This window comes from Lontra canadensis, unplaced genomic scaffold (assembly GCF_010015895.1).
Source record: "Lontra canadensis isolate GAN:19392208 unplaced genomic scaffold, GSC_riverotter_1.0 scaffold26, whole genome shotgun sequence".
NCBI classification, from domain to species: domain Eukaryota; kingdom Metazoa; phylum Chordata; class Mammalia; order Carnivora; family Mustelidae; genus Lontra; species Lontra canadensis.
In genome coordinates this window covers 20,166,393-20,192,210 of record NW_022631020.1, presented here as the reverse complement: position 1 = coordinate 20,192,210, position 25,818 = coordinate 20,166,393, and the positions used below count along the sequence as shown (strand labels likewise).

The 25,818-nt window shown below is 39.7% G+C and overlaps 2 protein-coding genes across 17 annotated transcripts in view; one reads left to right on the top strand and one right to left on the bottom strand.

The window, feature by feature from the left end:
* The window catches only part of LMO7 (LIM domain 7), a 203,393-nt gene that overhangs the window by 59,799 nt on the left and 117,776 nt on the right, over positions 1-25,818 (top strand). For all 16 annotated transcript variants that reach the window (XM_032864229.1, XM_032864228.1, XM_032864226.1 and 13 more), the window contains exon 3: positions 15,643-15,713. In XM_032864229.1, the coding sequence (XP_032720120.1) occupies positions 15,643-15,713 (71 nt within the window). The remainder of the gene's footprint in view (positions 1-15,642; positions 15,714-25,818) is intronic.
* LOC116871505 (RNA-binding protein FUS-like) lies at positions 22,658-24,401 on the bottom strand. The gene has a single exon (XM_032864241.1). It carries the CDS (start codon positions 24,339-24,341, stop codon positions 22,815-22,817), a length of 1,527 nt encoding a protein of 508 aa, XP_032720132.1. The 5' UTR covers positions 24,342-24,401; the 3' UTR covers positions 22,658-22,814.

The following is a 25,818-nucleotide window of genomic DNA, read 5'->3' as shown; positions in this document are numbered from 1 at the left end:
TTCAATAAATTTTCTGTCTGGTACAGAAGAGAAGATGACTAAATCATGGTGACAAAAGGCAGAACAGCCCAACTACTGAATTAGTGGCTCAAAATCAGAGTCACAAAGATTTGAGGGAGAAGGAATCTTTTTGGAGCAGTAGTGTTTGAGGAAGACATTTGAGTTGTTAAGATGGATGAAGGTATTGGAGGACATTGAGTTCTTGTGTTTAGGCAGAATCTGGGATTTATGTGTGAGAATCCAGGGAAGAAAGGCCTGAGGGCAGATAGGAAGGCCTTCCTCTACAGACCAAATGGACCTTTGGAAGATTTTGAGCAGTGGTATTTTTTGTGACAAAAGCTTTTTTGATTTTTAAGGAGCAATAGGCAGGCATCCAAGTAGAGGAGATATGGAGGAGATTAAGGCAGAGCACTCAGCAGGTGGTACTAGAGTGTTAACATTTGCAGGAAGAGAAGGCTAGATGTTGGTGCACATAAAGAAGTACGTGGACTTGTAGTGACAAGGAAGGCGCAGTCTGTTGTTTTGGGTCTGGTCATCCTGGAGAATGTTGGCATTGTGATTTCGGTGGTGAAGTGAGGTGTGGCAGTTCCATCTTTGGTGAGAGGGTGAGGTTGATTTTACATGCTGGTTTTCTGGTGCTATAAGGGTGCTATAAGGCTCAAGAGGAAATGCTCCACTGGGAGCCACGAAGGGAACGTCCCAGGGAAGGACTAGAGTTGTCAGTGTAGGATGATCTGCTTGGAGTTTATCCTGGAATGAATAAGGTTTAGAAGGTGGAGAAAGCTCTGAGCAGGTGAGCTGACGAAGAATTTGAAGGAGGGAGTGGTTGGCAGATCAGGCTTCACAGTTTCGAGGAGGGTGAAGTAATCATGAGAAAGCTTCCAGATTAACCCATGCTTGCCTGCCTCCCACACATCCTGTCACACCCAGCTGCTCTCTGCTGTGGGTCCTTATGGTTTTTGCCTGAAGATCTAGGCAGGGATCTTCAGTTCATTACGATTGGCTGTCAGCCCATTTTATCTCCCTTCTGGATTATAGTTCTGGGCTTGGAGAGGAGACTCCATTTATGAACTAAATCCAGAAATCTCACGGGACCCAGAATCATGAGCTCCCTGGTGGTCTATCAGATGAGAGAGAAGCTACCCCGACCATTGAAAGGAATCTTAGAAATCTCACCCAATCAAGATGAATTACATATGTTTGGCCCAGAACATTTTCTGTATCAGAGGTTTGCTTTTTCCTAAAATGCAGGTCATTCCATTCTGGAAATTTTATTATGGTAGAAAGCTGTTCCATGTTGTAGGTCCCAAATCTACATTACACAGATTGTATACTTGAATGTGCAAGTTTTTCCACTAAAAGTCTCAAAATCTATTTGTGTGTTCCAAAGTCAGCTTTCTAGAAACACATTCAGAAGCTCTTGTAGAGAGACAGACTTGTGGTATTAACATTAAAAAAAAAAAAAAAAAAAAAGCTTTATTGAGGTATAATTGACACAAAAAATTGTAAGGTATTTATTTTTCTTTTTCATCAAAGGTAGCTTATTTTTGTGTTTTTAAACTTGTATTTTTTTCTGTACTTGGATCTAGCTGTTAAAAATAGATGTATATCCAGGGCTAAAGTTTATACCTTTGCAGTACCAAGAACATGTCAGCAGGGGGTAGCAGAGAACAGGAACTAATTTCCTGCTTGCTTTCCTTAGACTTCCAATAAAGAGCCAAAGCATTTAGAGCTGGGAGGAGATGTGGTGATTTAGTCCCAATTCTTTTTCTTGTAAGGAAATCAAGACTCATGAGAGCCCTATATACCTAACACTAAAACCGTGTTTATTAGAGACCATTCTTTTTTTAAAAAAATTTTTAATTAACATATAATGTATTATTAGCCCCAGAGATACAGGTCTGTGAATTGCCAGGTTTACACAGTTCAAAGCACTCACCATAGCACATACCCTCCCCAGTGTCCATACCCCCATCACCATCTCCCTACCCTCCTACCCCCGGCAACCCTCAGTTTGTTTTGTGAGATTAAGAGTCTCTTACGGTTTTTCTCCCTCCCAATCCCATCTTGTTTCATTTATCCTTTTCCTACCCCCATTAGAGACCATTCTTAGCAAGACTCAGTAAGGGTACTTCTGAAAAAGGTAGACCTCCTGGTGTCAATCCAGGCTGTTTGAATCAGGATCTCTTACAGAAAGCCCTGGATTAGTTTGCAAGCACCACTAGGGATTCTTCTACACATTAAATTCTGAGTCCATAAGCAAGAGTCCTTCCTACAGGGCAGGAGTTATGTTAGGCCTTGAGGATAAAATGAAAAAAAAAAAAAAAAAAATCCCACATGGTTTCAAAGGGACATGCCTGTGGGGACCAACCAGGTGGCGTTCATGAACGAGGAAGGTTGGGTGTTGGCCAGTATGGGAGCATAGAGTTCTCACTGTCTGGAGAGTGAGTTCTCTCCAGAGTGGTCTGTCACTGACTCAGGGGCATCTTGTTGGGGCTGTGAGGTAATGCATGCCCAGTGTGGTCAGATGGTTTCTTCCTTTTTTTTTTCTTTATTTTCTTTATTTATTTGGCAGACAGAGATCACAAGTAGGCAGAGAGGCAGGCAGAGAGAGAGAGGAAGGGAAGCAGGCTCCCTGCTGAGCAGAGAGCCTGATGTGGGGCTCGATCCCAGGACTCTGGGATCATGATCTGAGCTGAAGGCAGAGGCTTTAACTCACTGAGCCACCCAGGTGCCCCGGACGGTTTCTAGAAGTTAGGTTTCTAGAAGTTAGCATTCTAGAACTTTGGTTCATGTTTCCATGTTGTGTGGACCAAACAAAACATGTCTACAGGTTGGAGTCAGCCTGTGGGCTGCAAATACCACCTTTAGGAACTTAGGCCAGTAGGGGAACCATGAATGTGAATACACATTTGCCATACAGTGCTGAGAATGGCAGGCGGGGAGGCAGGCAGGGGAAGACATGAGTGAAAGTTGCGGAGTCGGGGGGCAGAGGGAGCCATCAATGCTGTTTGAGGGAGGTCAAGTTGTTTTCTTGAAGTGGAGTTCTTAAGGTCACCGGTATTTTTTTTTTTTTTTTTTTTTTGAGTAAAACAATCTCATTTATTCTTTTGGGCGGGGTCTTCCCTTTGTGTCCCTAAGAGGGAACACACATACCAATCTTTTAATGTCTCAGTGTACGAGAATAGTGTTAAAAAATATTCTCAGTGCTTCCATTTTTATAGCCTTGAAACAAATGATTCAAATACAGAGAAATAAAATTATTACTCAGGCAAGGATTTTTTTTTTTTTAATTTTATAATTTGGCAAGGATGTTTTAAAGTGGGGCACCTGGGTGGCTTAGGCAGTTAGGCATTTGACCTCAGCTCAGGTCATTTTCTCAGGGTCCTGGGATTGAGCCCCAGGTCAGGATCTATGCTCAGTAGGGAGTCTGCTTGTCTCTCTCCCTCTGCCCCTCCCCCCACTCATGCTCATGCTCTCTCTCAAATAAATAAAATCTTAAAGGTGTTTTAAACTAATAACTGGTATGTTGTGGAGCCATCAGCACATCTGCTTTTGAGATGAATAAACTGGAAACTTTGTTGAGATCTGTTAAAGCCTTGGAGAGAATGTAAGGGAAACTTTGCCCCTACAAGTTGAGGAAAACTGATTTTCTCACCATTCTGTTGTTGGGACTGTAATTAACTTGCAGCAGGAGTTACTGTGGCAGTGTGTAAGTCCATATGCTGTGGTCCTTGTTCTTATGCCCTAAGTGTGTTTTCCACTTTGAAACCATATAAGTAAAATGAATTATCAAAAAAGACCACAAATCCATGTAAGAAAACATAGGGTTGTGGAATTGTTTAGATACAATGCAAAGGTGACACATTAAAAAATGGAAAGATACAAAAATATGAAAGGAAATCTCATGATTTAATATTCAAACATTTCTGTGTGTAAGGTAGGGGGGCTGGACATTCCACTTTGGAAACTTAGTCCTATTCCTGTGAAATTATGTACAACTTTTTAAGGGAGGTAGGCATGTAGAGTAAAGAAATTACTTTTTTGGCTTAGTGCCTATTGAACATCTTTTGGGTTTGGGGTATGGATACCATCTAAGGTTTTTGGGAAGTCTCTTGAAAAAAATCATCTTTATTAGATTTCCGTAAAACACAAATTTCTAGGGGTACAATTTGAGTTTTTTAAGAACACATTTATTGAAATAGAATCTGTATACCATACAATGCACACTTTTAAAGTATACAACTCATTGGTTTTTGGCGTATTCACAGAGTTGTGCAACCCTCACTGCTGTTTCATTTCAGAACATTTTTGTCATTCCAAAAGAAACCTTATACCCATTAGCAGTCACTCCCCATTCTTCTCTTCCCCTAACCCCTGGCAACCACTACTCTACTTTCTGTCTCTATGGATTTGCCTATTCTGGACTTTTCACATAACTGGAATCACACAATATGGGATTTTCGTGTATCTGGCTCTCTTCCCTTAGCTATATATTTTCAAGGTTCATCCATGTTGTATCATGTATTAGTATTTCATTCCGTTTTATGGCTGAATGAGTCTCCCTTTTATGGCTCTACCATATTCTATTTATTCATTCATCAGTTGATGGACATTTGGGTTGTCTTCATGCTTTGGCTAATCTGAGTCATACTGCTGTGAACATTCAGATACAAGTTTTTGTGTGGGCATGTTTTTATTTCTCTTGGGTATGTGATTAGGAATATATTGTAACTCTCTTTTGGCTTCCTAGAAATTCATTGTTGAGTGGAAGGAAGGCTGACGAATGGGTACCAGAAGGACTATGTTCTTAGCTTGCAACTGGACTCCATTAAGAATTCTTTAGGCAGGGGCACCTGGGTGGCTCAATGGGTTAAGCCTCCACCTTTGGCTCTGGTCATGATCCCAGGGTCCTGGGATCGAGCCCCACATCGGGCTCTCTGCTCAGCAGGGAGCCTGCTTCCTCCTCTCTCTCTGCCTGCCTCTCTGCCTCTTGTGATCTCTGTCAAGTAAATAAATAAAATCTTTAAAAAAAAAAAAAGAATTCTTTAGGCAACTTTTGCATTAGTGGTCACCTCAGCTGCATTCCTTAATACTAAACATACACCGAAGACAAAGCCTATCATTGGTGCTGGGGGTGTAACCGTCAATTTGAAGTCCATATAAAATAAGTAGTGATTCTCACCTGTAACATAGACACACTGTTTCCCCAAATGAATGTTTCCCACAGAGAGATGACTCTCCTACTAATTCACAGGAAGATAAGCAGATAATTGTTGAGACTTGCTAATGTGTGTGAGACATTTCTGCAAAAAAGGCTGTCTCTTGACTCTTGAGAACCCATGATTATATTAAGCACTTGAACTATACTTAAAATATCCTGATAATGGATGTTCACATCCATGTGTGTGTCATGTGCTAGTTATTTAAAAACTCCTTGGGGCGCCTGGGTGGCTCAGATGGTTAAAGCCTCTGCCTTCGGCTCAGGTCATGATCCCAGGGTCCTGGGATCGAGCCCCACATCGGGCTCTCTGCTCAGCAGGGAGCCTGCTTCCTCCTCTCTCTCTGCCTGCTTCTCTGCCTATTTGTGATCTCTGTCTGTCAAATAAATAAATAAAATCTTCAAAAAAAATAAAAAAAAAAACTCCTTGATCTAGAAAAAAAGAATAATTTATCCAGTAGACTTGGTAGATTTTTTCCCCCCTTGGAACATTTTTTCCTATTGTTGCCAACAGCCTAAATTGGAGTATGAACGTGTATTTACAAAAGGTACCTTATACTTTACCCTGTAGAAGTAGTTTTTGTGATTGTTAACAGAACACAAAGTCAGTCTGTAAAATCTGAGCACATTTGTGTGTGTGGTGTTTTCGGTGAACATAACTACCTGCTGATAGGTTCTTGGATTTCGTATCTAGATGAAACATGCCACAGATATTGTTAGCCCTGGAGCGATTCTTCCTCTTTCCTTGGTTTTATTTAGTTCTTTGTTCAGTTTTGGCTTATAAATGAGTGTGTTTTAGCCAAAGTAATTTGGGATTGTATACTGAACATTGGTAACTGTGTAGGGAAGTGACCACTTCTGGAGCAGAAGTTATGTTTAAACTCCTTTTTTTTTGGCTCCCCTAAATCTGAGTGTTGCTGACATTTGGCCTAATGATGATTGAGTGAGAATTTTGAGTGTTTATAAAGACAGTTGGCTTTTAATTATCTGGGTATTCAGCTGGGATTCACATTTTGCTCCTTTCTCTTCCCAGCTTTGTGAGGACCTGGGAGTCTTTGCCAAGAGGAGGCAAAGTGGGAGGTGAATTTAAGGGGGCAGTAAAAAATGTTTAGATTTTTGACCATCATGAGACTTTTGGATTCCATGTAGCATTCAGGGATCTGGGCAATTCTGATTGCTACTATTATTGGGAGATGGGGAGCTGGCTTTGAAATTGCTATCAAGTGATATTAACATTGGCAAAAACAGTCCTAGTTTACTCCAGGATATTATGTTGTATGATGCCAAATCTTCAGAGACCAGTGACTTGGGAATTATGTTGCTTGGAGCAATGTTATTTGCTGACTATACAGTATAACTTAACCAAGAACATGCTGTAATTTAGAGGGTTAACCACATTTTAAAGAGATACCCAGCCTTAAAATACCATTTTGACTACACATTGCAAAACAGGGTTAGGCTTTTAAAGAAGAATTTCCAAGAATTGCTTCACCTTACTTTTAAAATTCCTAGTGCCAAGCACTATGTCAGGTACGTGCATAGAAATTGTCATTAATGAGTTTTGAATGAATGAATAACTGGGTAACTTCTTAGTATCTTAGATAAAATTAAGAAAGGTCATTTAAATTGGGAAGTTAAATTCCAGGATATTGTTTAGCCTGGAAAAATTTCAGGTAGCAAATCCATAGTGGTAACAGGCTCTCAACTTTGAACATTTTGTCCAAGAATATTCCCTTTTGAAAGGGTATATCATTAGAGTGCCATGCTTCCAAGGACACTTGTATTTGTTCTTAAACTATTGACCAAACTACAGTGGGTTCATTCTTATGCAGTAGAAGGCAACTTGAATAAAGTGATTTCAGGACCTGAGTCAGTTTCTTCCTCTAAAGCACACCCCCCCATCGCCCCCTGCCCCATATTCCTGAAATAAAACCATCAGGTTTTTTTGGTTTGTTTGTTTTGGTCTTGTTCTTCTTTGCTTAAAATATTCGTAGTATAAATATTCATGGGAAGAGTAATAAATTTAGCATAAGTGAATAGTATGTGTAGGCAGTATTTCAACCACTGAGAAGTTGGGCAAGACCATTTTGTCCCTGAGAGTATGCAGTGTAGACTGGGATGGCCAGGACATGGGTTCCTGATGACATTCTAGAGTTCACTCCATGCTATGATAGACCCTCTCACTTGATATTCACTGCCTGTTAGATAGGGAGCTACGTACTGATCTACCTCTCATCTCAAGCAACTATACTGTAACTCAGGTTCCTCATGTAAAAATGGGGTAAGAGACCCTACCACATACGGTCGCTGTGGGATTAAGGGAGACTGTGCTCAAAGTGAGCAGAATAAATGCTGGCAGTCATAATCTGGGTTCCTGATTCATAGTGGAGAGGACGAGGCCTGGAGAAAATCAGGGACTTCCTCTTAGTTACACAAGGAAGGAGTATGAGCTGCCCAGCTTAGCTTCTCTGTCTCCAAGTTCCTTTTTATTTGGGACGCAGTAGTAGGGTAGTTTAAAAAGAACAGAGACCATCCTTTTGGGGGGAACCTGCTTCTCTAACATTGTGAATAACCTTTTAAATAATTTTACTCAAGGAAAGGAACTAGGAAGTAGACGTTTGTTCTATTTAAATTACGTTTAGTTTTCACCTGATGTTTTTGACTGTGTGCTTTATCCTTGTGTTTACGTTTTTGGCATGTGTGACCAATAAGATCTGTCAAAGTTACTGTATCACAAATAATAATAGAGACAACTCATGGAGTAAAACATTGGACCTGTATTGTGGAGTTGCAGGGATCATAAAGTGGTTGCTTCAAAAATGAAAAAAAAAAAAAAATTGGGGGAGGGCAGGGGAGAGAAAAAAGTGGAGGAGGGGCAGAGGGAGAGGGAAAAAGAATCCCAGGTAGGCTCCACACCCAGCATGGAGCCTGATGTAGGTCTCAATCAGGTCTGAATCTCAATTCAGACCCTGAAATCATGACCTGAGCCAAAATCAATTGAATAACCCACCCAGGTGCCCCCAAAATATATTTATTTATTTTTTATTAATTAATTTATTTTTAAAGATTTTATTTATTTATTGGACAGACAGAGATCACAAGTAGGCAGAGGCAGACAGAGAGAGAGAGGAGGAAGCAGGCTCCCCGCAGAGCAGAGAGCCCCACGCAGGGCTCGATCCCAGGACCCCGAGATCATGACCCGAGCCAAAGGCAGAGGCTTAACCCACTGAGCCACCCAGGCGCCCCCCAAAATGTATTTAAATGGAAGAAAGGAGAGAGAGGTATTTTTTAATTCTTTGACAGCTTTAGAGATTAACTGAAAAGCGTGGAAGCTCCTTGATGTGTGCTGCCTAGGGCTTCCAGCTATGGAAACAACGCCCTGTATGGACCCTGTCATTCGAAGGTGAACACTCCATCATCTCCTGGAATGGAAAAATTAAGGCAGAACCATCTTTTGTGAATTGTTTTGTGATGTGGGTCCTGTGTTCCACAGTGGCTTCTGGTGGTAAATATTCCTTGGGTTTTGTTGGGTTTTCTTGCATTACTTAGGTTGAAATGATTGGCATGACAGTGATCATATGTATGTATCTTAAATATGACCAAGTAGTTGATCAGTTTGAATGTAACTTAATTTGGAATCCGTTGTGAGACCAGTTGAGGCTCACAGCCTAGTTTTTGTTGCAAACTTCGCTTTCTGTCTTTTAAAGCAAGCTCAAATGGGCACTGTGTTTTTATACTGTGATTCACACAAAAATATGATCGAGAGTGCTTTTTGGACATGGCTACTTAAAAGGAATTGAAAATTTTAAACAAGATGAGTGTCTGCTGACTTGCACTAGTGGGTGTTTTGCTGATAACCAGTCTGGTATGAAGTGGTCTTTGAGAAGTTCCCAGAATGTTTGGGATTTAAGTCATGTGGATTATGTGGTCAGAATTGGAATGGAGAGATGCAGCGTTAAGGAAACGTGTTGCTTATATTGGTGGGAAATCTCATCCAGCCAGAGGATTAAAATAAAACCATAAACAAAGCAATAGAGGGTATGAAGGTAACTCCCATTTATTTATCAAAATAATACATTTCATAGCAAAAGAGATGGCTTTTTGGAATTTTTGAACTTGCATTTATTGCCTATATACTTGGCTGATAATTTTCCTCCTCACAGTATGCTCTTGGAAAACTTCCTATCATGGGCTTCTCTGAAGGCTGCAGGTGGAAAGACAGGTTAGGCAGCAGTTTCATGGGGAGTATGCTGTTGGCCTGCTGCCCCACCCTTTACATGCTCGGAGAGGGTCATTAATTCCGGGGGAAGCTTCTCACCCAGGAGCCTCACGTTGGGTCCTGTCTCTTGTTAGCTTCTTTCCAATAGCAGAGCAAGTCAGTATCCAGGACACGGGGCTGGAAGAAGCACTGGCTTTGCCTTTAGCATGCAGTTGATTTTTGTTTGTTTTTTAGAGGAGTCAAATATTTTTACATATCATTTGTGTACTGTGAAGTAGATAGGGCAAATAGTTGTTTTGTTTTGTTTTGTTTTGTTTTTTGTTTTTAGTTAGGGGACTGAGCGGGGGTTTGTCAAAAGTGCGTCAAGTGAGATGGGTCCAGGATTCAACCCCAGGTTTTTTTGTTTGATGTCCCTCTGAGGTTAGTTCAGGTAATGGTTTTCTTTAACTGCATTAAGGAAATATGAAAAGGGGCATGAGAGAGGGAAAAACCAAGTTTTTGTAGAAGGCAAGGTGTGGCTGTTTGACTACACAGTGATTATGGCTCTTGTTTGTGTTGATTTCTGATAACTTACGAGGGGAACACATAGTCTTTATGTATTTAGTGCCTATGAATCACACCTCGTTACGTAAAAGGTATCACACCTCAAATAACTTGCTAATGAGTAAGGTTCAGAATTATTGAACGCAATAGTAATTGTTAGAACTCCTAGGCCGTTTGTTCTTTCAAGATTCTGGAATGTCAGCACACTGAATTCTTCTTACATTAAGGATGGGTTTATATTTTAAAGTATGATTTGGGGTGCCTGGGTGGCTCAGTCAGTTAAGCAGCTGACTTCGGCTCAGGTCGTGATCCCAGGGTCCTGGGGTTGAGCCCCATGTCAGCTCCCTGCTCAGTGGAGAGCTGCTTCTCCCTCTCCCTCTGCCTGCCACTCTGCCTACTTGTGTTCTCTCTTCCTATGTCTCTGTCAAATAAATAAATAAAATCTTTATTAAAAAAAAAGTATGATTTAATTTTTTTTTTTCCCCACAAACTGCCTTCACTCTATTTGGAGGTCCTTTACAGATCTCTATAATTTTTACACTTTCCAGGATACAGAAAGTAGTCTCGTGGATTTTTTATAATGTTGTAAATTAGTTTCTTCCTTTAATTAAAGGATGTTATGTCTGGTAAAACAGATTTTTGTTTGATAAGATGAAACTTTTTATCTACATTCTGCAGATGGATAGTAACAACTGCTTATGCTAGCTGACACTTGTCAGTTCCCCTCCTGAGTCAGGCAAATGTTGAGTGCCTCATGTACTTTATCTCATTTAGTTCTCAATAACCCTGTGAGATAGGGACTTTATGTCTCCTTGCACAGATCAGAACACTAAAAAGTTAAGCTGGCTTCTCCAGAGTTACAGGGAGGAGCTAGCAGGGGCCAGGGAGCCTGACCTAGCCTTACCTGGCAATAGTAGATGCCTATTGTAGGTTTCTTGATGAACATGGCCCAAGTAGCCACTGTGGACCAAAAATCTCTGCTATTAATTTATGCTTTCTAGGGGGCACCTGGGTGGCTCTTGGTTTAGTTCAGGTCCTGTTCTCAGGGTCGTGAGATGGAGCCCTGGCTTGGGCCCTGTGTTCAGTGTGGACTCTGCTTGAGATTCTCTCTCTCCCTGCCCCACCCCCCCACTTGCTCTTCCTCTCTCTCTCAAATAAATAAATAAAATATTTTAAAATAGATTAATTTATGCTACCTTTTTTTCATTTAAAATTCTAGGAAAAATGTTGTTTTAGTTCCTTAGGATGGGTCTTAGTTGAGTTTACTGTCACATGGATATATAATTTGCTAATCAAAAATTTTTACTTTATGATAATCAGATATTTTGAGTTATGGAGATTGAGTTAGCTAACATATACAGTATGAGTATTTTGTGTATGAAAATGTCCAGGGAAAATGTGCAGTTAATTTTTCATTTTATTAATGTTTAGAGTGCCATATTCGCTCTCTCTTTCTCTTTCTCTCTCTCTCACACACACACACACACACACACATGCACAATCACTATGTATTAAGACACAGATTTTTTTTTTTTTTATCCAGGAACATTGTAAAAAAGTTAATGGAACATTTTTAATTTACCAAGTTACTTTTTATACCCAGAACAGTGGAGGATTATTTTGGAGGACACACTGCATGGTCTAATATACTAATTTAGATTTTAAAAAATCTACATACAGATAGAAGACAGCTTAACTTTTTTAGTTTAGGAACATTTAGTGTGTGATGCAGTTAGGACCCTCTCTTACTGGGTACTTGTAAAATGTTGTAGGTTTTTGGTGTCGGTTGCATATGGATGGTTCTGTAACTTTCTGAAAAGTTAAACCTTTTGAGCCTCAATCCTCTCACTAGCAAAAGGGGACAATTAAGGATTATGAAATTCAAGGGTTATGTGGATTTCATAGATGAGAAAAATTATGAGCATGAAAGTTTCCTTTATCCTTTAAATGTGGGAGATACAGGAAATTGACTTAAATATAATGGTTTCTGGCCTTTTTGAATTTTTTAAGATGTTAATTAATTTGTATATCTATTACACAAGAAACACTTGTGGTTGTTACAGATTATAAGCAAAAATATATTTAGGTAAGGTATAATTCCACCACTTAGAAACAATTACTGGTAATATATTCCATATTTATTTATATAACACCTACTATAGAGTTATAATAATTGGTATACTTCATGTATTCCATAAATTACTTTATAATTAATACACTATTCTTTTTTTTTAAAAAAGGTTTTATTTATTTATTGGAGAGAGCAAGAGAGTGAGAGAGCAGAAGCAGGGGGAGCGGCAGGGGGAAGTGGCAGAGGGAAAGGAAGAAGCAGGCTTTCCGCTGAGCCGGGAGCCTGAAGCGGGGCTTGATTCCAGGACCCTGGGATCATGACCTGAACCAGAGACAGACACTTAACTGACTGAGCCACCCAGGCACCCCTGAATTAAATACTCTTTACAAGTAAACACTTTGATGATCTAAGTTTAAATTTCATGTAGTTTTCTGTTTTATGGTTATATCATAATTTAACCAGTTTCTTGTTGGGCATTCAGGATGTTTATAATTGTTGCTATTCCACGTAATGCTGTGAGACAATTCTGGCATCATGTCTTGTTGCATTCTTGTCCTATTGTCTTACTATAAATTAGTATAATTTATTAGTATAAATTCCTGGATCTGCATTGGTGTGCTTCAGAGTATGCAAATTTAAGACTTTAAATACATATCACAAATTGCGTTCTAGAAAATGTTATTGTTTTGTAATACCTTCAGTAATGTACAGTTTGCCAGATTCCCATGTGCTTAAAATATGTACTATTATTTAAAAATCTTTGTTTAGCTTGTATATTCTGTCTTCTTTATAAATACAGTATAGATGGAGTCTGGTTTTATATCATTATTTAGATTTATTTAGATTTTGTATCATTTTAATTTTATCATTATTTAGATTAATATATAATATATAATTAACATATAATACATATATATTAATCTAAATGATAAAATTAAAATGATACAAAATCTAAATAAATCTAAATAAAAAATCTAAATCTAAATACATCTAAATAAAAAATATACTCTTGTATATAATACATAATTAACATATATGTATTATATACAAGAGTGGTATATGTATATATATATAATACATATATAATACATACACAAGAGCATGTTAATATTTTGACATATGGAAGGGGGTGGTCCAAAATCCATGGACCATGATTTTTGCCTTTCTATAGTCTTTTTGGGGAAATAAACCATTCTGGATACTTGGGTTTTCTGAATATCTCTGTATATTTCATTATTTCTATTTAATATTTGGAATGTAACTTGGCTTTATCTATGGTGCAGAAGTGTTCCTTTGTAGATTAATTATCAGAGTGTGTTGTCATAGTGCTAACCTGAAGGTCAGTGCCTGTAATGAGGTTAAACTTTACAGCTGTTAGCTACCCTCAGGTATTTGATTGCATAGCATCTTGGCAATTGCAAGCTAATAATAGGTGACACTTCCCTTGTTTCAGATGAGTAGACTGGTTCAGAGAGATTATTTCACTTGCTTAAGATCACACAGCTCTTAGCTAATGAAAGTGGGATATGAATATACTTTGTCTGATATGAACCCTTTCTCTTTCCATTTTGCCATTTGCTGCCCTGCCCTCTTGATGGCCCCATCTAGGGCCATGGACTGTCACTCTTCACTGTTATCCATGTGTCAGTAGGTACAACCATTCTTTCTTCTAACTTGCTGCTTCTAATCAAGGTTTATGTGGGAACTTAAATCACCAGATTGTGTCAGTGGTGGATAATTAAGTATTGGAAGCTTTGAGGGGGCTGTCCTATGACTAGAGAGAATGGACTTTGACATCTGTTTTGGATGTTCCTGGGAATTTTTCATACCTTTTTGGCTTTGGATAGGACTTCTTAGATAAATGAGAAGTTACTGTGTTTTCACTTGTTGAGATCAATGTGTTGTTTTGCTTTTTTTTTTAACATTTATTTATTTTTGAGAGAGACCATGTGAGTGGGGGTGGGTGGGCAGAAGGAGAGAGAATCCCCAGGCAGACTCCCCACTTAGTGCAGAGCCTGACATGGGGCTCAATTTCAGGACTCTGAGATCATGATCTGAGCTGAAATCAAGAGTTGGATGCTTAACTGGCTCAGCCACCCAGGCACCACACAATGCTTATCTTGAGTTTATTTTGGATCCATTTGGGGGAAAATTCAAGAGAGTTTAGTGCTGCACAAACCATGAGCATCTGGTTATGTGAGATAATCCATGAGCCACTCAAGGTTTTCCCCAAAGGTATGTACCACTCTGGATATATTTTATTGCATTTTCGAGCTTTGTGTCTTACTTATGTGGCTATGAGGTCCTTGAGGAAAGAGCTTCCTGCATTTTTTTTCTTCAGCTCTCCACCCAATATCCAGGTAAGTGCCTGTAACAGAGACACTCAGCCAATGTTTAATTCATGGGGCAATGTAGCCTGTCTTTAGATTAATGCTGTATAGAGGAAGGGATCTCCTACTTCTTGTGTTTGAATTTGTTACCTCTTGGTCCAGACTTCTGTCCACATTTCACAACCAGCTAATGAGAAACTAACTTCTGTTCTACAAAATAACTGCTGTTTTGTTAGTTAACAGACAATATGCCTAGCTAGGGCGATATTGGGCACGATGGAAAAGATGCGGAAGGCATACCTAGGGATTGTAGGTGGGCTGAAAACCTAGCCGTGGTGAGTTATGACAACAGGAGACTTGTAGCTACTTAGGGTTAAGATCAGAGACTTCCCCCCAAATCCCCAGATTTCTAACATGGTGTTTCTTCCCAAAGTGGCATGTAGAGCAAGTGGCAGGAGTTGTTCTTGGAACAGCTTTTTCCTACTGAGGCTTCCATTTTCTCTGGTAATCTGTCCTCTCTAAGACCCTCTTTCCTCCCAGCTACTCCCCTCTTGAGAGACAGGATCTGTACATATGTTTCCAGTGGCTTCACTAAGGAACATTGGTTGTGGTAACAACTATAGGTGGTCTGTTCATATGTCATAGCCTTCAGTGGGGAATTGTCTGTTTGAAGTACACAGGGTCTTCTGTGTCTGTCTTTTGTCTCTCTGTGTCAGGATGTCATAACCCCCTCTCTAGGATGTTTCAATAAATATGGCTCATTATGCAAATCAGGGCTATATTATGAATCCATTTAAGGAGAGTCATGCCCGCTTCTTTTTAGCTTTGTCATAAAACTTCAGGAATTGGAGGATGGAATTGAAATTAATGATGGGCATGAATAATTGATATTTCAAATTTATATCTTAATCTGATTTTATTTACTCTTGGTAGGCTAGATTGCCTATAGGATTTTATGGAAAACATGTTGGAAATGGAGTTTCTAGCTTTTGTTGATTACCCGTAAAATGATTCCATTATGGAAAACTCTCATCGTGTTCTTTTTTTCCTGTTTATATTTGTTCATACTAAAATGGTTAATCTCTCTCTCTGTAACATAGAACCACATGTAATTTCCTAGATCAATTTCCTTAATCAACTTTTGATGATATATGCACGTCCTTCAAGGATAACAGTTGCATATTAATTAATCTAATGCTAAATTTGACTTGTGTATTAACCCCGGCTAAGAAAATTAACACCTAAATTTGTTTTTCAGGCAGTAACAGAGAAGAATTTTGAAACAAAGGATTTTCGAGCTTCTCTAGAGAATGGTGTTCTGTTGTGTGAGTAAGTATTTAAAGTAGTTAAAAAATAATTCAAAAGCAAAAATGTGTATGTGTGTTCTGAGTTGTCTTCACTTCCTCCTCCATGGCCATCATAGTCACTGATCTGTTTTCTTGGTAACAAGTGAGATTTGATCTCTGCAAATTGATACCCCTACAGTACCAGACAGTAGGAAGGGGTTATCAGTCTCTGCATCTAAAGATAGCATTGGTGAAACATATATTATTTTAAATTAGTAAACAAGAAAGATTCTGTTATTGCTTGATGGTCCAGTAGGGGTGGGTGGTTGAGGAGGAAGCCTTATTACCTCGCACCAGCTCCCACTCTGAATCTTCTAACACACGGAATTACCTGGTTTAGAAATTAATATAAAACTTTTTCCTTCATCAGTAAATCGTGATGCTTATAAAACAAATTTAGGCAGTAACAAATTTTTCTTTTAAGCTTTAGGTGGAGTCGTTACACTGCTACCATCAATTTGAGTCAATGGCCTATGGGCCATTCATTCAATTAATATATTACTGAAAATAATATCTCAGGGCTTGGTTATCATAAGTAAACTAGGCTGGTGGAATGAGTGATATGGTATGAAGCCTACATCATCTAGTCCCACTGTTTTGTCCCCCAGGGGAGGCAAAGTATAGTTAGCCAGGTATGTGACCTTTGGGTGATGGGGAGGCTGGCCTGTGGGATGTAAAGATGAAATCCCGGGTGAGGGTGTAGGTTGCAGAAGTGAGCAAATAAATTATAAGAATGTCCATGAGTATGCACCCACAATTTTGAAAGGGCTTAAGTGCTCTAATTTAGACACTTAGCACATAGGTATTTATGGAATCTGTCCACAAGTAAGCATTAGGAGTATATGTGCTTGGATTTAGATTGTTTTGATTATCCTTTTAAAGGAAGGTTGTTTCAGCAAAGATGTGGAGTCAGAGGGCTTAGGTTTGATTCTTTGCCCCATTACTTTTGGACATTTGAGCAACTGACTTAGCATCTGACCCTTATTTTCTCAACCCTGAAGTGGAGATCAGCATATCTGGTCTGCCTAACTCACCGGGTTGCAAAATTCCATTTTATATATATATGTATGTGTATATACACACACACACACACACACACACACACACACACATATACATACGTATATATGTATGTATGTATATATACACACACACACACACACATATATATATATACACATACATATATATATAGTCTTTGCATAAATGTAAGCTGTTGCTGGAAAGATGGCCATGTAGATAACAACCTCTATCTCACTAGATCTGTTGGTTGATATTCAAACTTTTTTGTCTTAGAGCAATGTTAGTAAATGGAACCATATGAAGTTACTGATATTCAACCCTCCCTGACCTACAGAAATGTCAATTTCATGTTGTTTTACCTAGTACATAGCAGAGCAGGCATCTGAAGAAGGGCCTCAAGTAAAATTTAAGAGGTATTTCTTGTCCTCTCCTGATGTATATTTAGAAGTGCCATTGCCGAATATCTTTAAACTAATTCTAGTAGACCATGTGGTCAGTCTAACTGGTCAATGTTAGGAAGTTACTTTTTATTAATTTGAAAACTGTGGGATTTAAATATGTTCTAATGTGTTCAGAAGATGGAGGGGGAATGATGGGTAGAAAGATGCATGTGATCTGAGAGCTACCTTAGCTATGCGTATGGACTATGTAGACGTTTGCAGTGAAATAACTTTCTCCACTGTAAGCTCCACAAGTCAGGATAAGCCTTAGCTAGGAAGTGTGCCTGTGAAGCACTGAGTTGTTGGTAGACGTGTGAGACCGTAGAGCCCAAACAGGAGATCTTTTCAGAGAAGTCACTTTCTGGGTACATACTGCCAATGATGAGCTACCACTTAAATCATTTTTAAGGACCCCCTTTTTGAGTCATTGCCTCCATAACAAGATCATTAAACATATTTGTGTGACTACTTAGTTTTTTGGTTTTTTTAAATGCAATTTTTGCACCAGCCTGGTCTCTGAATGACTTGAGGTGATTTGTAAAAATCATATCCAGCTGGAGAGGAGGTGCTTATTGTTACCAGGGAGGATGTTCAGAGTTGAGGAAAAACTATTTTGATCACAAGCAATACTGTTAGATGAAGTACATAAGTTCTACCTTCTCAGCTAAGATTTGGACGCCTGTTGAGAGATCTATTGGTTAAAAAAAAAGTCACTTTAATTGACCACTTCCCAAAGCTCATTCATTCTTAGATTGTTTCCTAGCTTGAATAATACCAGTGGGGGGTTTTGTGCATTATCAGATTAAGTCTAATCAATATGTTTGGTATCCAGTATTCTTTAAATGAATGTTTTCCCAAAGTAGCGTAAGTAAGTATTAAGCTGTGGTAATCGGCAATTGTAGTTTATTGAGGGGCATCAAAGCCCTCCGTGATGTTTGTATTAAAAAAAAAAATCCTTCTCTTAATTGTGAATCACATTGTGTACAGCCACTGGTCAATAAAGCTTTTTTTTTTTTTTTTTTTTTTTTTAAGATTCTACCTGTTTATTTGACACAGAGAGAGAGAGATCACAGCAGGCAGGCAGAGAGAGAGGGGGAAGTAGGCTCCCTGGCGAGCAGAGAGCCCGATGCGGGGCTCTATCCCAGGACCCTGACATGACCTGAGCTGAAGGCAGAGGCTTAACCCTCTGAGCCACCCAGGCGCCCCATGGTTAATAAAGCATATTAATAAAAGTTGTAATGTTGAGGGAAAAAAGCCTAGGTAACTCTGTTCTGTATAAATCTGTAGTGAAGAAAGCCTAGCTGGGTGGCCTGTGAACGATGAATCAGGCATCACTGTTTGGTCCCCTCCCTCCGCCCAAGTTCTAATGCCCCCGAGGAAAGCACAATCCGCCCTTCAGAGTCTGGTAGTAAGTCCTGACTCCTAAATTCATGGTAGATATATAGTAGGCCATCTGTCTTTGAGAATATTTTACCCATAAGAGGTCTCAAGTTTTAGCTGAAGTATGATTAGGATATTTTAAAACTCTGAATTCATTTTCTTACAGGAAAAAGCTGACTTCTGCTTGGTTCATGGCCAGGGAAATGGATTCTTGTGAAATACAGAGTCTGCTGTTGCCTGTTAACAATCTCTAGGCATCCTGGTTCATTATCATCATTAAAGAGTTTTCTTATTATTTTATCTAATTTCAGCAGAGCCGTAGTTTATTCTTTACGAGCGACCTCTCCAAAATATCAAACTCAAGAGTTAGAGGAAGGGAGCTTATTATAGCTTCCACCCAGCTGGCAGAGTTCTGACATTTCAGATAGTCTAAATTGGGTATAAACTCCACTCTGAGGTTTTAGACAAGATACATACCCGTGCAACGAGGATAATGGGCCTTAATTGTCTTTTAATCTGACTGACTATTGAAGTTAGTATCTTCTGTTAATCATTTTAGTATCATAGTTTGATTGACTGTGAGATCTAATTGAGTTGAGGGCTAAAGATTACTCCGCTGGCTGAAGTCTGTTACAGTAATTCTTTTACTCTATACCTTAGGTAATCTCTCTTGGCTTTACTAAACAGTAAAGATGGGAACAACATCTAATTTGTTTTTTTTTTTTTTTTCAATTAGTGAAAGGACTGACAAGAGTCTGTATAAGGTGACTTCAGCTCCTTGTTAATCATTGATAGTATTCATTAATCAGTCCCCTGTCCCCTGTCTACAGTGTTTGTTAGTGTTCGTGAGGGCCTCACTATGTACTTTTTTAAAAAATGAGATTAGCCGCACTACCTAAATATCCAAGCCTCTCTCACTCTGTGGTTCTAGCAAATTTCTCTTCTCTAAACATATTTAGTTGAGGCATATCTATCTAGCTAGTGATAGGAGTTAGTAATTTCAGTTACTCATCTTATGATAACAATCTTAGAAATACTAAACAAAAACATTCTTTATTCACCTTATGAAGTAAGAAGATACTTTTGAAGATTAAGTTTATTGGGCGTGTCTCTGATTAGTCAGTCTGTACTACCCTGGAATGTTGCCAATCTTTGCTCTATCCCATGACAGCCAGCCATGCCGCAGAAGTTTGCACGTGAGCCACATCTCAGAAGTTTCTCTCTTTGAACTTGGCCCAAATTATTGAGAAAACTCTTCTCACACTGTTATTTCTTCGCCATGGCTCACAGCTTGGAAAGAGTGAATCAAGAGTGAATCACCTGTTTGGTTTGAAAAACCCTGTTTCAATTTATTATGCCAGTGACCACTACACGGTCCACATGAACAAAACATGTTTGGTTAAAGTTGCATTCAATAGAAGGAGAAAAATTACTAAAAAGAATTCCTGTTAATTTTCTATGGGATCCTCAGGTGAGTTTTTTAAGACATAGGACAAAGTAAAGAACTTTGTCATTTCTCAATCATGCAAGAGATATCAGTCTTGTTAGAGTTGGAGACTTTGACACATTGAATGGCAGTGATACCAGTGGGCCCTTGGGCTTTTTTGCTTTGTTCCATGTGAAGCCCAGAGGGCCACCTTCTTCTTCTTCTTCTTCTTCTTCTTCTTCTTTTTTTTTTTTTTTTTTTAAGATTTTATTTATTTATTTGTCACAGAGAGAGAGTGAGTGGGAGAGCGCACGTGTGAACACAAGCAGGGGAGCAGCAGGCAGAGAGAGAAGCAGGCTCCCCACTAAACAGGGAGCCTGATGCAGGACTTAATCCCAGGACCCTGGGATTATGACCTGAGCTGAAGGCAGATGCTTAAGCCACTGAGCCACTCAGGTGTTCCCCAGAGCACCTTCTTTAATGAAGACATTTTTCTTAGAGTTCTTTCTGGTTTAGAATTTCCTGAAGAGGGCACTTATTTCCATACGTCTGTCTAGCACACCAACACTATCAATTGCTCCCATCTGTATTGTAGCCACTTGCAGTATAAGTAACAAAAGTGATATTTCTGGGATGCCTGTGTGGCTCAGTCTGTTGAGCATTCTACTTTTGGTTTCAACTCAGGTCATGATCTCATGGTTGTGAGACAGAGCCCTGTGTTGGGCACCAGGCTCAGCAGAGTCTGTCTGGGATTCTCTCCCTTCTTCTCTCTCCCTCCCTCTACTCTTACCCTTGCTTCCCCTCTCTCTCTCTCTCCCTCTAATAAATAAATAAATAAAATCTTAAAAGAAAATTTTTTCTTCACTTAAAGTATTAAAGTTTGAAGTTTCTATATTATCTGATAACCCAGTAGTTGGCAAAGGAAGATAAGTGTTCAGGTTCATAAGGGCAATTTTAAAATTTTAAACTTGTTTCTCTTCATGTTAGCATTTTGTGGTTGCCAGTGTACGTTCTGTTTTTAAGATTCAAAGTCATTTTTTCTTGTAATTTGATAACTACATATAATAAAACATCATTTAAAAATAGTTAATTAAATTGAAGACTAGCTTAGCAAATATTAATTTAAAAGTTCACTTCTGTTAAATAGTCACATTGTACAGACTCATTGCAAATTTTGCAGAAGGTTTTTTGTATTGTGGCTTCAGTCCTGTTTCATAAACCTGCGTGTACCATCTACAGGGCTTTCCTGCCCTAAATATAAATCACTAAGAAGAGAACATATAGCATTTCAGTGATAGGACCTCTGAGACAGAAATGAGAATGATAGTCTTCTAAAAATAAAAGAAAGTAATGTGTATAATAGATGTATGAGATATGAGCAATTTTATTAAAGTTGATCAGCAAGAAGTTATTACTGAAGTCAGCTTCTGTGTAATGAAGGGGTTCAGGTAGGTACATGGAAAACATTGTGTTGGCTGTGAAAGTATGGTGATTCTAGTCAGTGTCTTGAGAAGTAAGTTAAATAAAGGAATATTGTAAAAAGAATAAATACATAATGGTATCACATTGGTTAAAAGTAGAGCAATTGCCTTATATGAGAGATTTAATCTCTAGAATTTTTTATATACTAACAATCAACAGTCAGAAAATTAGATGAGATCCAAGGGATTAAAAGCCATAGTGACAAGGTTTAAAACACTGTTTTCTTTAGAGAAATGTGTGAGACTGAGACTTATTTTGTAGGTTTAAAACACTGTTTTCTTTAGAGAAATGTGTGAGACTTATTTTGTTTGTCAAAAATGTAATGGTAAGCTATAAAATTTAAGAAATGAAGTTATAAGCTATATTTCTAATAGGGTAATAGAGGTCAATTAATTTATAATTTTAATCCAATACTCATATTAAATCTAGACAGGCTTCTCTTTATAAGTATTATTTTAACATTCATATGGAAGAATAAGCGGTTAGAATAGAAAAAAATTCTAAAAATAAGAATTTCTATGAGATGAGCTTGTCCCAACATTAGAACACATGACAAACATGACAAAGTACAGTAATTAAAAATTATGGACTGCTTTATTAATGTACATATAAATATAGGAACAAGGTCCAAAATACATTCTTAGGTGTAGGAATTTGTAATAAAGGAGATATGAAAACATGCAGAAAAGAGAAATCACTCAGTTCATTGTATTGGGATAAATAATTGGCTAAGAATGAATTTATAGGCCCACCAAATAGCCTAGGTTAAGATAATATAAAGCTAAAAAAAATAAACTTGGAGTTAAAATCTGTGGAGGCAGTTTAAAATTCTAAGCTTTGAAGGAGAAGGAAAAAAAGAAAGATTTAAATCTATACATAAATAGATATTCCGACAACATTCTGAGAAAAATACATTAAGCAAAATAACTTGAACATTATCTAGTTACAAATAAACTTCTGAGATACATATTTGAAAACCTCAGGAGACAAATGAGCAAAGGATATGACCAAAGACTTCGCAAATAAAGAAATACTACTGGAAATAAGCAGTAAAATCTTCACCTTCTTTAGCAAGAAATAATTATGAGAAATCCAGATACTATTTTTTAATTGAAGGTGGTAAATAATTTGATATGTTACCACATGATGGCTTTTTTTTTTTTTTTTTTTTTTAACTAAAACGATGGTTTTTAATGGGAACCAGAGGTACGGTTACAATTACATAGTCCGACACAAAAAAACCCGTGGGTGATCAGGAGTTGGAAGGTTACAAAATAATGAGGGTAACACTGGGTACAAGAAGAAAAGCTGTTGCAGAACCTCAGGAGCCAAGCTAATACGGCCTCTCCCTGCGATCCTGTCTGTGCTCACCCCTGGAGTCCATCTTGCCAGGGCCAAAGCCACCTCTGTCCCCACCACCCCAGCCCCCTCGGAAGCCCCCACGGTCCCCGCCTCGGCCTCGGTAGCCGCCCCGATCATAGCCTCCTCTTCCACCACGACGATCATCTCCATAGTTACCCCCCATATGAGAGCCTCCTGGTCCCCCTCCTGGGCCATCTGGTTTAGGGGCCTTACACTGGTTGCATTCATTCCTCCAGGAGAAGTTCATGTTCTCACATATAGGATTAGGACACTTCCAGTCACCAGCTCGCTGCTGGCCGCCGCCACCACCACCTCCACTAGGGAATCCTCCCCGGCCACCGCCACCACTGCCACCACCTCCGTAGCCTCCACGGCCCATAGGTCCTCCTCGCCCTCGGCCTCCACGACCATTGCCACCGCCCCGATTGAAGTCTGCTCGCCGAGTAGCAAATGAGACCTTGATAGGATTCCCAGAGAATTCTTTACCATCAAACCAGTCAATAGCTGCTTTAGCAGATGGTGGGTCATCAAACGACACTGTTGCCTCTCCCTTCAGCTTGCCGGTTTCCCTGTCTGTGTACAGATTAATCATGGGCTGTCCTGTTTTCTTATTTGTCTTAATAATACCAATCTGCTTGAAGTAATCAGCCACAGACTCAATTGTAACATTTTCGCCCAAGCCCTGCACGAAGATGGTGTTGTTGTCTGAATTATCCTGTTCAGAGTCATGACGTGATCCTTGGTCCCGAGGGCCACCAAATTTATTGAAGCCACCACGGTCACTTCCGCCCATGCCGCCTCTGCCTCCACGGCCACCTCCACGACCTCTGGGTTCATAGCCACCGCTGCTACGGTTGTAACCACCGCCACCGCCCCGGCCACGGCCCCCACGGTCCTGCTGGCCTCCCCCGTAGCCACCGCCACCACCACTCTGGTCCTGATTGCCATAACCGCCGCCGCCACCACTCATGGAGGACTGATCTTGGCCATAGTTACCTCCACTGCTACTGTTGTACTGGTTCTGCTGTCCATAGCCTTGAGGGGGATTATAGGAGCTTTGCTGCTGTCCATAGCCTTGCTGCTGTCCACTATAGCCAGACTGCTGGCCATAGCCCCCACTCTGGGGCTGCCCGTAGCCGCTGCTCTGAGAACCACTACCATAACTTCCCGAGGTGCTGCTAGGAGCTGGCTGCTGGCCATAGCCAGGATAAGAGGACTGTTGCCCATAAGATGACTGAGAACTCTGGCTACTGCCATAGCCACCAGTTGAGCCATATCCCTGGGGAGCTGACTGAGTGCCATAGCCTGTGTTCTGGGTCTGTCCATAAGAAGAACCATAGCTGCTCTGGCCGTAGCCTGAAGTGTCTGACTGGCCGTAACCACTGTAACTCTGCTGTCCATAGGGCTGATTGCTCTGCTGGGAATAGCCCTGCCCAGGCTGGGTGGGGTAGGCCCCATAGCTTTGGGTTGCTTGTTGGGTATAGTCGTTTGAGGCCATGTCCGCGCACGCGCGCACAGGCCGACAAGCAACAAAATTCCAACACCACAGAGCACCGACGCCTCGAGGACTGAGCCCACATGATGGCATATTATGGCAAAATGGTATAGACTCAAAATGACCAATTGAATATAAACTGGTATAGCTCTGAAAAACAGTGTGACAATACCTATCATGTAATTGTATGCTAGTTAATTAATTAATATAAACATATATTAACTTACCATAAACATTATAGGACTTTTCCCAATAATCTTCCCTTTTGGGAATCTATTTTTAACAAAAGGCTATTAAATGGGGAAATATGTATAAAGCTTCTTCACAGTGGAAAATATAAAAAACAACTTAAGTATCTCTAATGTGATAAAATCGGTGAGATCTTGTACATCCCTGGAGAGCGGCGCTGAGGGAGGCGGCCGCTCTGGGGAAGAGCGTGCAGTGCGGGGCGCAGGCGCACAGAGACCGCGCTGCGGGTCTAGCCCACCGCGAGGCGGGCACACGAATGCTGCCTGCTGGTGCAAAAGTAAATGGATTCGCCTTGCCAAATTCCTTCCCAAACAAGGAGCAAGAGCTTGACGCTGATGATTTTATTTCTAGAAACAGTATATAGGAAACTGTAAGGAGCAGGGATGAAGATACGCATACAGACCCGCCTCGGAAGCCTTTTCACAGTGGTGGAAAATTGGAGTGAAACCAAGTCCACCTATAAGAGAACAACATATCACTCTCATTTGCATGAAGGGGTGGAGAGGACTTTAGAGATGTTACTTAATAGTAAACGGCAAGGCAGGACAGCAAATGCTAGAGGCGTTTTACTGCTGATGTGGTATTGGGAAATGCCCTGAGGCATCTGCCTTCAGACCGCTCAGACTTTGCTTGCTCGGTTCAGGATGCTTCGGGCCTAACAATGATGCTAAATAAGAGGGTCCTATCATAATAGAACCATAATTATCAGGTTGCTCTTGCACGCTTTCTCATCTTAGCGCTTATTATTAACTATTTGTATTCTGTTCTAACTCAGCACGATTAAAAATAACCACAGGAATTCTAGAAATTCAGCTTAGGTCAATGTTCATGTTACTACCAGTATTTGAAAATATTAAGGTGAATATAAATGTTTATATTGAATCCTTTTAAACTTAAAAATTAAAAAAAACAACGACAAAAAAACCCCACCATTTTTTAGGAAGGGAGAGGGGCAGAGGGAGAGGGAAAGCGAAAATGGTAAGCAGGCTCCACACCCAGCACAGAGCGGGATGGGGTTCCATCTCACGACCCTGAGATAATGACCTGAGCTGATATCAAGAGCTGGATACCTGACTCAGCCACCCAGGCGCCCCAAACTTTAAAATTTTAGATTATATATACTTCTTACTTTACCCAAGGAACTGTGATCACTAACTACTCAGTGGTTTTTATTTTAGAGATATTGTAGCCTAGGCGTTTAAATGGAGGTAATTAATGAAAAATCTTGGTA

Coding starts and splice junctions, on each gene's coding strand:
- LOC116871505 (XM_032864241.1), bottom strand. CDS start 24,341: ATGGCCTCAAACGACTATACCCAACAAGCAACCCAAAGCTATGGGGCC.